Source organism: Suricata suricatta, chromosome 13 (genome assembly GCF_006229205.1).
Source record: "Suricata suricatta isolate VVHF042 chromosome 13, meerkat_22Aug2017_6uvM2_HiC, whole genome shotgun sequence".
NCBI lineage: Eukaryota > Metazoa > Chordata > Mammalia > Carnivora > Herpestidae > Suricata > Suricata suricatta.
The window spans coordinates 54,397,234-54,410,528 of NC_043712.1; the positions used below are offsets into that span (position 1 = coordinate 54,397,234).

General features: G+C 36.7%; 1 protein-coding gene across 3 annotated transcripts in view; it reads right to left on the reverse strand.

Moving 5' to 3' along the window:
* The window catches only part of TYRP1 (tyrosinase related protein 1), a 21,250-nt gene extending 9,554 nt beyond the window's left edge, over nt 1–11,696 (reverse strand). For 2 of the 3 annotated variants that reach the window (XM_029920367.1, XM_029920366.1), the window contains exons 1-4: nt 11,281–11,665; nt 9,846–10,168; nt 6,379–6,583; nt 2,157–2,324 (exon numbers count right to left, since the gene is read on the reverse strand). In XM_029920367.1, coding sequence (XP_029776227.1) covers nt 2,157–2,324; nt 6,379–6,583; nt 9,846–10,168; nt 11,281–11,665 — 1,081 coding nt within the window. Of the gene's footprint in view, nt 1–2,156; nt 2,325–6,378; nt 6,584–9,845; nt 10,169–11,280 lie in introns of all 3 variants that reach the window. The other variant, XM_029920368.1, reaches the window with a different exon arrangement.
* Nucleotides 11,697–13,295: the final 1,599 nt, after the last annotated feature.

Consider the following 13,295-nt stretch of genomic DNA (forward strand, 5'->3'; position numbering starts at 1 on the left):
AAAAAAAACACAAAAAAACCCCCCCAAAAAACAGTGTATAAAAAGCCTGACTCAAATATATGTTGTCTACAATACAGCTCACAATAAAAATAAGATTATTAATAGACAAAGTAACATAATGAAAGACATATGCAATATTAATAAAAATAAAGAGAGACCATATGAAAAGTAAAATTATGAAAAAAAAAGAATCAGAGGTGGAAGAGCAGGAAAAGGTTACTTATTATAAAATAAAATTAGAATTTAAAATACATTAACCCAGGGGCGCTTGGGTGACTCAGTCAGCTAAGCATCTGACTCTTGACCTCAGCTCAGGTCTTGATCTCAGGATCGTGAGTTTAAGCCCTGCATTGGGCTCCACAAGGTGTGTGGGGACTTTAAAAAAAAAGATGATAAAATACATTAACCTGTCTGTACAATTACACTCACTCATTTATTTAGGCATTTTGCATACACTTATTACATTATTATATTTTTATTTGCAAACTACTTAAAGATTGCAATGTACACGGCCTATTGGGAGGCACTGGTCCTTTCAGACCTTCTGTCAGGAAATCAGTAAAATTTGCCTTTTGATTGGGCATCAATAAGATGCAATCTACATATTCTTTTAGAAATTGGTGCTTATGGCCAATAGCCAAATTAGGGAAAGAGCCCAAATGTCCATTGACTAATGAATAGATAAAGAAGGTGTTGTATATATATTTTATATATATATACAAAATATATACAGTGAAATATTACACAGTAATCAAAAAGAATAAAATCATGCCATTTGCAAAAATGTGGCTGGAGCTAGAGTGTATTATGCCAAATAAAATAATTCAGAGAAGGACAAATATCATATGACTTCACTCATATGTGGAATTTAAGAAACACAACAGAATAACATATGGGAAGGTAAGGAAAAACAAGATATAAACAGAGAGGGAGGCAAACCATAAGAGACTCTTAAACTCAGAGAACAAAATGATGGTTGCTGGAGGGGAGGTGGGTGTAGGGCTGGGATAAATGGGTGATGGGCATTAAGGAGGGCACTTGTTGGGGTGAGCATTGGCTGTTATGTGGAAGTGATGAGTCACTGGGTTCTACTGAAACCAATACTACACTATACATTAACTAACTTGAATTTAAAAAGGTAAATAAAAAATGATATAGTGCTTATGACCTTAGTTTATATGTATTTTAGCCAAAATATAGTGATTAATTATTGAATAGTCTCCAAATCAGTGCATTCATATTTAGTTATTAATATTAACATTAATATAAAACAGAATGGCATCCAGTTTTGATGATGAAAGGGGAGAGAAAGGAAATAATGATTAGATTTCCATGTTAGGTATCTCAGATCATGGGGACACAGAGATCTATTCCCTTTTTTCCTCAGGGGGAGGAGCCTAACATGCTTAACGCTACATTGTGACAATAAGAAGTTTATAATGCATTAAATGTGATTCTGTCATTTCAAAGCTTAAAATATGTATCAGTAATGATTTAGAGATGTTAAAATGTATTGTATAAAGACAATGGACTTAGAAAATTTGGATTTGAAGTCATGTTCTGTTACAAACTATCTTGGGAAATTCATTTTACTTTTTTGATCTTTAGTTGCCTCACCTTTAAAATACTTTGAATGAAATAAGGAGAACCAAATTAAATATCATTAAATGGTAGTTTGCATTTTTATAGACCTTTAAAAATGTTCATAGGATAATACAAACCTAAATGACATATTTGTCCCAACGAGGCCTTATTGGACTGCAACTAATCATTCAAAAATTTTATTGTTATTTTTTAAGAAAAAATTAATAAGTTCTCAAAGTCTGGAATATTATTTGCCTCTACCAGAATTTGATAGAATTATACACATTGATCTGCCACCTAGCAGATTTGCGTTAATACTTTTCAGGTATTTAAGAGACTGAAGACTAATTTCCCAGGGCTTCTACTATTATAATTAAAAAGACCTGATACTTTTCTTTAAAAAGTTCTTTTTTGAGCTGAGAATTGTGACTACAACATAACAGGAAGCAACATTCATGTAAATTCAAAGGTTAGATAGGGCTTCCAAAGACTTTTCAAAGAGATCTGAATGGGAACAGTTCAGTTTACTGTGAAAACTACATCAAATTAAAGCACTGACTTCTTTTACTTACCTTCCACTGTATTTCGGAAACTGTTTGTAGAATTGGAATAGAAAGGAGGGGTATCAAATAAACCAACTTCCAAGCACTGGGCGACATCCTGTGGCTCAGGAAGACGTTGTACCATTGGCCTTGCCACATTTCCGGCTGGATTTCTCCTGATTGGCCCCCCCTCAGTGCCTGGGAAAAATGATGGGGTATACGAACATTTGTAAAATATTTACATATCTTATCTTTGCTCTCCCATCTTTATGAATAGCATGAACACTGAAAGATAAGTTCTCTTTGACAGAAGAGAAAATCTTAAAAAGGCAGACTTAAGGACATTACAGTGGGAAGATTTAAGTTATCACATTCACTTCTGTGAGCCGAGTTAGATGTGTGATACATAAAATCGTTGGAAGAAAAAAAATGATCACAATAACAGATAGAGGCCCTGGTATTTCTTTAATCAATGTGTTCTTCTTTAATGAGAATATATTAACATGAAAAGCCCATGGAAAATTAATTTGGCCAAAATAATCTTATAGCCTAAATCATGCACTAAATCTATGTTTCACATATGTGTGAAATTTTATATTCAAATGCTGTTTGTTTCAAGCCTTCAGAGAAATAAAGAAAAACAATCTAAAATTTCTTTGGGAGGTGGTCTATATTTCAATCAATCCATATTTTTCAGCAATTAATATGAGAAATAATTAAACTTGCTAAAAGGCACTAAGACAAACAGGGAAGCAAAGAGCTGTGATACTAGGGATAATAGGAGAGATGCCTTGAGGGAGGGAAGGAGAGAAAGAAAATGGGCGGGAGGAGAGAGCGAGAAAGAGGGAGAGTGGAAGGGAGACAGGGATAGACAGAAAGACAGAGATGGATAAAGAATATCAATCCTTTCCGGTTGTGTGGTTTCAGAAAGGCATCATTAAAGAAGAAAAAAGATTTGCAGGGGCGCCTAAGTGTTCAACTCTTGATTTCAGCTCAGGTCATGATCTCAGGGTTCTTGGGTTTGAGCCCTGTTGTTGGACCCTCTGTTGACAGCTCAGAGCCTGGAGCCTGCTTCAGATTCTGTGCCTCCCTCTCTCTCTGCCCCTCCACTACTTGTGCTCTGTCTCTCTCTGTCTCTCAAAAATAAATAAATGTTAAAAGAAGAAAAAGAAAAGAAAAGAGATTTGCAAAGAGACCTGAAGCTCTGAGGATAATTTTCAGGGGAAATAGGGGAAATGTTACAAGTCAAACATTTTCCACAGAGGTAATAACAAGCGATGATAAGCTTTCTCCTATCTATGAGAGAAGCTCCTTCAGAACAAGAAATCTATCTGTTCTTGCTCACCAGTACATCCTTTATCCCTGGTACAGGGCCTGGCAAATAGAAGATGCTAAGTAGTCAACTGGTGTATATATGGAAAGATTGTTTGTGCTGTAAAGAGGGTCTTCTTGGGGAATAGCTTGCCTGGATTACAGGGTACAGGACAGTGGCCACAATGAAAAACTAAACCAGATTCATATTGTGGAGAAATAAAGAGCAATATGAAAAAACTATGTGTAATTCAATAGGAAATGAAGAGAAGTCTTATGTAGGTGAAAGGGGAGGAGATTGGTTAGGAATATTTTGCATTGTCTGTTCCAGTGGTCTGCAGAGAAGCATGTGTGTGTCCTAATAGGATATGCAGAATAATCCAGGGTGGGAGAGTACAATCTCAATTTGTATTCATTTTACCCTGTTTATAAAGCTTACTATGCTGTAATGTTTATAATTAACATAATGATGAATTAGCACAGCAACTTTATATAATATAAAAATAAAACAGAATGCCACTCTTGAGATTGGAAAGTAGATGTACATTTTTTAATGTACGCATCAGTATTAAAACTTTCAGACACCACTGGCGAACCTGTCAACCCAAGCTTATGTTTTAAGGATTATGGTTGAGGAGCTATCAATACATTCCAAGAAAAAAAAAACGATAGATTACATGGGTTTCGAAAACATTGCATCCTAATTTGCCCTCATGGAGTTTCACAGTGGAGATTTCTGACAGTAAAGAAAATAGTTTAAACCAGTTTAATTTAACTCAGGGCTTTTTAGATTTGTTTGCACATGGACAGCCTCTGCCAATGCATCTGTTTTAACATCATATGGATTGGAGTTCTGTGGAGTTTCATTGCAGGAATGAATGAAAAGTTCTGAGTGTGTGAAGGAGAAAATAGACTTAAGAAATACTGAGTAGAAGGAAAGACATTTTTCATATGATGCATCAAAGATGATATTTTAGTGGCTGGAAGAGTCTTAGATGTCAATAACTCATTCTTGCAATGTACCAAGTTTGGCGCATTAACAGAACATTGGAGAGGCATTATGCAACAAACACATGAAAACACGGAATTAGGATACATAAGGAAGATTTGTTCTAAAAATATACATGCATGGCTGTCTGGTAAAAGATGATCAATGAAACCACAAAGATGGATAATTTCATCCAAGAAGAACTGTAGAGAAAAGAAAGAATCTCTAGAAGAATTAAATAAGATCTATGAAAGCATTTGGCACCATATCTGATACATAGTATGTGTTCAATAAACAGTTTCCATTCATCTTTCACTGGTCTAATAAATAAAATTCTTGGTTTCTAAAAAGTTTTTTACTTTTTTTTTAAATTTATTTTTGAGAGAGAGAGACAGTGCAAACAGGGGAGGGTCAGAGAGAGAGAGAGATACAGAATCCGAAGCAGGCTCCAGGCCCTAAGCTAGCTGTTAGCACAAAGCCCAATGCGGGGCTTGAACCTATGAACCATGAGATCATGATCTGAGCCGAAGCCAGATGCTTAACCAACTGAGCCACCCAGGCACCCCAGATTCTTGGTATTTATATCATGAAACAGGAAAAGAAGTATTCCTCCAATTTGCTTCCCTAACATACACAATCTTCAATTTTTCATGACACTATGTGTCTTGGTTATGAGACCTACTAACAAAAACAACAGTGATGAAAATAGAATATTCTCTCCTCTGCTATAATTTTATTTTCTCACTTATACGATGCTGTGTTTTAGTATCTAGTTATCAGTATGATTAGAAAATGTCTGGAAAAAATTCCCAGGACAAAATACAGTAGACTGCTCAGAAAGATATTAAGGTTTTGGTATCTAAAGATGTATTGATTCTCAGCTTCATTTCAAGGTGGGTTCACTCATCAGCATGCCAAATAAATTAAAATATTTATTCTAATTTTTAAACATCTACAGAAAAAATTCATATACTATCACTTTTCTTTTTCCTATATACAGCTAAAAAAATCTTGTAATGCTAAAAAAAATCAACTGATTTTTTTTTTGTTCTATTTAGAACATTCTTTTTTAAGGGTATCCTTTTTTCTAAGTTGCCAAAATAATTTAATATTTTAAGCTTAAAAGAATATATGGAAATATATTTTGAAGATGTTAATTAAATAAATTTCCATAATTCCAGTTTTTACATTGAAGAACAAGTTTAAAATAACCAAACATGCTTGAAGAAGAAACGTAAGATGGGGTAGGGAGACTCTAGTAATTAAGACCTTGCGTTGGTACCACAGAGAGAGGTAATAATGTGATTCGAGAAAGAAAACCACTCACTCAGGGACAGATCCACGTATAACAGAAACTTGACCTAAGGCAGAAGCATCACGTAAATCACTGGAGAAAGGCTGCTGGGACAGCTGGATAGCTTCCCTTTTTGTGTTCGCTTTCTCAGAGGTGCAAAGTAGTCAGCCGGCAGATGTCTGGCGTACAGTATCTCCCTTTACTTAAAGATATTCTCCATATCACCTTTTGCTTTTGACCCTCTGACTAGAATTTTACTCTCAGGTCACTTCCAACTCTTTCTACATTTTCAGATTTCCTGAGGAAACAATTTTCTATGAAATTCCAACCCAAGACACATGATCACTCAGGAGTTCTGTGTGTGCTAAGTAGATTAATCTTATATAACCATACATTTCCAAAATAAGAGAGTGAGCAATGCACTGGTCAGATTGTTCAAGAAAAGCAGGGTAAAAATGTATATACACTTTCTGTTCCCCTTGGAAACTTATAGATTGCCTTGAGTGGCCTAGGTGTCTAATGAATGTCTGTACATTGATTCTCTATAATAAAAGTAGGTTTTATTCTGAAATCCTTACTAGAATGAGGGCTTTCAGGCAGCACATTTAATCTCTTTAGCTAATAGGGAATTCCGAATCCTGGATGGATTTGGAACTTACTATTACAGAGTGTTCCCAGGGTATCATAATCTTCCAAAGATTCACAGACCACTCGCCATTGAGAAAAGACAGAGTTCAGGCTTATAAGAGTGGAGTCAAAGTTGCTTCTCGATCCCATCAGGTCATCGGTGCAGATGTCACAGATGTTTTTTCCAGTTGCAAAATTCCAGTAAGGAAGGGAAAATGAAGGATCCTGCAACATTTCCTAGATCAAAGAAACTCTGTTAGCATTCTCTGCTTTTGTTTAAAATTCTCTCTCTTTGCTTGGTTTTCTCTCTGGCTGTCTGTTTCTATTAACTCTCTTTGGGTAATTAGAGCCAGTTAGTGTATCAATGGTGTCTGAGGAGCCAGAGGAATTAAATATCTTATTTAACAAAGCTTCTAAAACTCTATGAGGAGTCATTGAGGCATTAGAGAGAATGAAACTCAACGCATTATACAGAAGTTTCCACAAATGATTCTTTTGGGGAAAGAAGTCTTCCCTTTCTTTCTTTCTTTTCTTTTTTTTTTTTTTTAGTCAGGTAATTGCAGTTCTATTGGTGATACCAAAAAAATATCAATAATAGCTTTCACTCCTTGACATTTTACCTCCTTCTGTTTTCACATCTCTAATTCAACAATCATAGAGTCTTGGTCTGGAGCCAGATCCAGGCTTTACATCATTATGTAGAGCAGTGCTTTTTGTATTGTTTCTGTTTTTCTTGTTGTTGTTGTTTGTTTGTTTTGTTTTTAATTTAACCCGAATGACTTCAGGCATTTAGATTCCGGTTTTTAAAACTTTGTTGTGAGTTAGCAAGGCCCACGATTAGAGCTAGACAGACCGTGGTTGTGAATTCCAGGTTTTCTAAACACCAGCTCTATGATTTGACTTTTCACATGCTACACAGACAAGCTCTCTCACAGCACCTTATATGCCTGGACACTTAAGGTGTTTCACTTGAAGACCCCTGCTTCAGGATCCAAACTGCTAAGACTTGAGTTTCTTCTTGAAACTAATACCAATGGTAAATGTGAAACAAAACGGAGTATTTCTTTGTGCATATAGTTCTTTAGACCAGGGGTGTAGTTTCCTTTCAGAGCTGGTTTCAACAATTTTAAAAGTACTGGACTCAGGGGACGCCTGGGTGGCTCAGTTGTTTAAGTGTCTGACTCTTTTTTTTTTTTTTTTAACATTTATTTATTTTTGTGAGACAGAGAGAGACACATCATGAGCAGGGGAGAGGCAGAGAGAGAGAGTGACAGACAGAATCGGAAGCAGGCTCCAGGCTCTGAGCTGCCAGCACAGAGCCAGAGGCTGAGCTCGAACCCACAAACTGTGAGATCATAACCTGAGCCAAAGTTGGATGCCGGCCCAACTGACTGAGCCACCCAGGTGCCCCACAAGTGTCTGGCTCTTGATCTTGGCTCAGGCCATGATCTCATGGTTCTTAGGATCAAGCCCCACTTTAGCTCTGTGCCGACAATGTGGATATGTCTCTCTCTCTCTCTCTCTCTCTCTCTTTCAAAACAAAACAAAACAAACAAAATCTTAAAATAAAAAGTAATAGACTCAAGATCAGGGACTTATTTTATTGAGTTTCTTAAAACATATATTAACTATATTTGTTCTTATTCCTTTAGACCTTTGGGGAGTAATATTTAGGGAATGGGATTTAAGTGTAGAGATTGCCATCATTTTATATCACCTTCCAAGCATTTAGTACGTTTCTGCTTTTTCACTTTAAACCCTTTCTAGGAAGCATTTCTAAGTGCCCAGGGTATTTTAGAGAACCAACATCTTTCCAAGGCGTCCTCAGTTACTGATCTCCAGGGGTTTAGGGTCCTTGTTTAGAAGCCATTGTTCTGGTTCACAAAAATTAGTGACAGCTTCCAAGAGAGCATTACGAGTCAGTTTGTGGTTCAGAATTGACATTTGGGAGGTGGGAGAATATTCATGTGGCATTTCAACTGTGCATTACATTTAGACTGTAATTTGTTGGATCCGTGTGCTGTTGGGCTTTAAAAATGTAAGGCATAGAGGTTGAAGTTTACACAAGCAAAATCGAACCTTTTAGATACTTTCCACCTGCCCTTTCATTTTGGAGTGCCCATGGGAAAATGATTGGGACACATGGAGATCTGGGTTTGATTACAAATGACAGATTTATCTATTCATAATCTACTAAATGTCTTACTGGTAATCAGAGCTATAAAATATGAAGTTCAGTATCCAAAGAATTAATTTAATCACGCTCAAACTGCATATGGATGGACTACTTTTACACCAATGTTTTATTCTGTATTTTAGTGCATTAATTCTCTATCTCCTAACCATTTATTTTCTTGTGATAGTGCTGGACACAAGCATACTGCAAATCAATAAATGAATCTAAACACCTTTTCTGCCCTCAGATGTTTTTAGATTAACTTTTAGATTTTAATTTGAGAAAAGGAATACATTTACCTAGAAAACAAGTTCATTTTGTGGATTTCCTGGTTGAGATCTAATAATTTAAAATTTCATTTTTAGCTTTAATTGTTTAAACATAAAATAGTTAATATGTTTAATGGATTCAAGCCCCACTTCGGCACAGAGCCCGATGTGGGGTTTGAACCCATGAACACTGCGATCATGACCTGAGCCCAAATCAAGAGTCGGACATTTAACCAATTGAGCCATCCAGGCACCCCTAAATTTTCATTTTAAAATTAATTTTAAAGTTTAAAATTACAATGCTTTTCTCAGAAAAAGCAATTGGTAAAATAAACAGTAAAAAAGTACCTATGTTAACAGATACTTCAAGGTAGTTTGAGATTCTCTGCTTAAAAGATAAGCATGAAATACTGATGGTTGGGTTTAGGTTTACTTTATGCCAAAAAAGTTAATGTCTTTTAAGTAAAAATGACACCTGAATGATGTGATATTTTTAGAGGTGTCTGTGGTAGGGGCATGGAAACAAAATGGAGTTCAATGACCATATGACAATACAAAGGATTTTTTTTTCTCATAATTGATACTTTGTGCCATAAACTGAATCATTTGCTGGCATAATGAGGTACGTATTTGGGACTTGATAGACTGAGAACTGTAGGCACACTTGTTTTATCCAAACCAGGAGGAGGAGTATCAGTTTACATTTGAGAACGAAGACCTATCAATTGAGATTCTTTTGTTGTGAGCGATATGAAGATCGTTTTTTCAATTATGCTGCAGAATATTTCCAACACTTTATATCACACCTACAGATGTTTCAACTGGCTCCCTCATCATTGTTATTACTTTCTTTTCCCTTCACAAAAGATAGAGACTAATTAATGAGTAAGCAATTAGTAAAGGGATAAACTTAGAATATTAGAGGCAGATTAATAACATGAAATTGCTTTGCCATCACATGTTTAGATCAAGCAGAACAGGGTCGATTAAAATGACTTCCACATGAGCCGCCTTGTCTGGTGGGGACCTGAAAAGTGCAATGTGTGACACATACCTGCATGTCTTTCTCCAACTGCAGGAGGTGATACCTGTGCCATGTGAGAAAAGCTGGTCCCTCATGAGAGAAATCCACTTCGCCAAAGCTCTCCTGTCCTGGCCCAAGGAAAGTCTTTTTGACCGAATAATAGTGTGTCCAAACGAAGTAGTTATAAATGGAAATGTTCTCAAATTGTGGTGTGTTTCCATCTGGCCCCAGTATTTCTTCTGATCTCCTGGTGGCGATGACAAACTGAGGGTGCAGGGTGTGTTTTGCCAGATCCAGGGCCTGGACAAATTGATTCTTTTCTTCTGTACTTAAGTCCAGAATATTTCTCCTGACTTCAAGGATACAAAATCCAAACATGAAAACATGTGCCATGTGCACATACTTGTAACACCATGTCCCATTTACCCACTAATGATAATTTGCATATATGCTTAAATAAGTTTATACTTTTAAAAATTCCCCTCACCAAAATCCTTTCTTTAGACCTGCTCTCTCCCCACTCTCCCCTCCTGCCTCACCCCACCAACTTACTCCACGATTTCCATTAGTGTTCTTTATTAAGACTGCGGACTCTATGATTCTGTGATCTTGTATTTATTTCTGCTTATCACTGGTATATTTTTTCTGGAATTTTCTATCTTTTAAAAATCATAAGCCTTGTAAAAACATGGCATAGTGGTTAATACCAGAGAATTATTCTGTGACTCTGTACACATTTTTCTAAGTCTCACTTTCTCATCTGTAAGGTGCATATAAAAACAATACCTGCTTTATATAATTGTAAAGATTAAAGAATACACACATAAAAAGCAATTATATCAGAGTATGGCTCATAAAAAAAGACTCAGTAAACATTTGTTAGATCCTTGGTCCAATGTTTGGCCCATAAAAACGATGAAGTATTGCTGGATTTACTATTTAAAGCTGTATTATTTATTGCTATTTAATAGAGTGCAGGCCAGGCTCATCATCTGGAATGGCTGAACTTGATCATCACAATGGGAAATTTCTTTGTGGGCTAGCAAGGGTAGTGTAAGTAGATCATGACTCAGAGCTAGACTGATGTCACTGGTGAATTCCAGGTTTTTCAAGCACCAGCTATAAAGATTTGACCTTTCTGAACCTCACTTATGACAATTAATATAACTACCTTGAGAAGTTACTGAAGTTTAGTCATAAACACCTACTACAGTTCCTTGCATGGAGCAGTTGCTCAATAAATGTTTTGGAAGGAGAGTCTTATCAGTCAAAGAATCTGAGCCTTAACCTCGACTCTAAACTAAATACACTTATGGGCCTCTCTAAGCCTCAGTTCCCTCAACTGTGAAAAGTGAAGACTGAGTTGTACGATTTTCAAGTATGCTTCCAGCTCAAATGATTTAGGTTCCTATTAAGTGCATTGAGTCTCATGAAGAACTGTGTATACAGTCATATCCACACTTACCTATGAGAACTCTCTCGTCACAGGCAGCTCCTTTCCATCCAGGACGGCAAGTCCCACAGTTGTGCCCTGAGAAATTGCCATTGCAGTGGCACGTCCTATTGAAGAACCTCCTGGGCCAAGCCTCCCGATCATCTCTGCCATCGTGGGGGTAATGGTGGCTGTGCGGTCGTGAGTCAGAAGTCACTGCCTCACAACTGCCTCGCCCTGATGAGGAGCCACAGGGGTCAGTCCCAGGCCCAGACAGTGGGGACAGGTCTGGACAACACACACCATTTCTCAGAGCCTCAACTGTGGCACACTGTCTTGGGAATTGAGTCCAGGTCTGTTGAAAAAAGAGCAGGTGCAAGAAGATGTATCCCAGAGAGAGGAATTTATCAGCTTTCATTCTGCTTGAAGCAGGAGTGAAGAACAGATCTCTGGTTTGCAGCCCTTTGTGTAGAGACTGAAGCACATAAAAATCAGGCTGAAAAGGAGAAAGGAAGATGGAGTTATGCAAGTTTTCTTTTCGTGCTGTTACAAACAGGCATGAGTCCTTCCCAACAGCCGCAAAATGCTTTTCATATCTGTGAAATGACATTTCTAGCGAATAGTAAAAACAGTAATTTACCTTGAAAAACGTGACATGTATAATACCTACATAATTAAATCCCTGGCCCTAGCATTTAGTTTTCTTTATTTTAAATTTCTATTTATTAAAAAAAATACTTATCATAGTTATCTCTTATCAGAAGCATTCATTAGCAGATCACAACCATTAATTACATTTAGCCATGAAGCTGAAAGATGAATTGGAAGCAGATTCCCTGCAAGTTAATTTCCGTGACTTCAAGTCTCCCATCCTAATGGAGTTTTGGCAGGAGTCCACCTGCTCCCCATAGAGCTTCCCTCCAGTACCTTAAGCTCCTGAGTGGGTTCTCTGATGAACCCCTCTCAGAGCTGAGTGTTTTATATTTGCTTGTCCCCTGATGTCAGAGCTGTTAATTGCATGTGAGTTTCTGTTTGATAACTAATCCCAAATCTGCTCACCCAAACTGGGAGGGGTTGGTCCTCTTCCCCACCCTTTACTAATCCCCTTTCACTTCAGTGAGTTTTTCTGCCCTTTAAGTACTTTGTTAGCACATGATTCCTTTCCCACTGATTTCCTTGTGATGCTTAAAGTTTTAAGAAAAGGTCAGAGGCACTCTTTTGGACTACAAGACAGAGAGACTAGAGAGCTTTTGTTTGCATTGTAGAGATTTAGGGTTTTTTTTCCTTTGACTTATGTCTTTAGAAGATGAAATGAGATTACTTACATTTCCCTAGTGTTACAAGAGGTAGACTAGTACTTGAATCTGATGGTAGCTTTGAATTGTGTTGGTCTTGAAAACAGATGTTGCCGTTCTTATAATTTCTACAGGGAATAACTGAAGTAGAAAATTCATCAGATACAATTATACCAAGTCACATGGCATTGGCTTTCATGGCGCCCACTGGTGTTGAGGGTCGGGTGCTCTAGCCTTGCCTCCACTGGGGTATTATCCATCTTTGTGGCCAAACATCACAGGCTCATTACTACTTCTGTTGTTTTGAAGATGACTGCTGAATGGCTTCTTCTTTCCTTATGCCAATGGCACTAATTTTAAATTTTAAAATGTTGTTTTGGTGTTAATGGCTTCAGTAATCACTAATCAAATCTCAAGATTTCAGATCTACTCAGGGCAAATTTAATTGTGAAAAATAATGCATATAAAATAATATTTAGATAGTCTTTTATATTGTTTTGCTGTTTAGTCTGACTTCTTACTGGATCAAAGTGGATTATTATTTTTGTCTCTTGAATAAAGGTATTAATTAGTAACATAACCTTAATGGTTTCTTAGTTTTGACAAAGGTACTAAATAGTCTTGGATGTTAACATCTGTGTAACTTTCCTCTATATCTAAAGTTTTTACAAAATAAAATATGTATCTTAAAAACTATTTAAAAAACAAGGTAAGCTAGTCATATATATTCACATATATATTCATGTGTGCAGA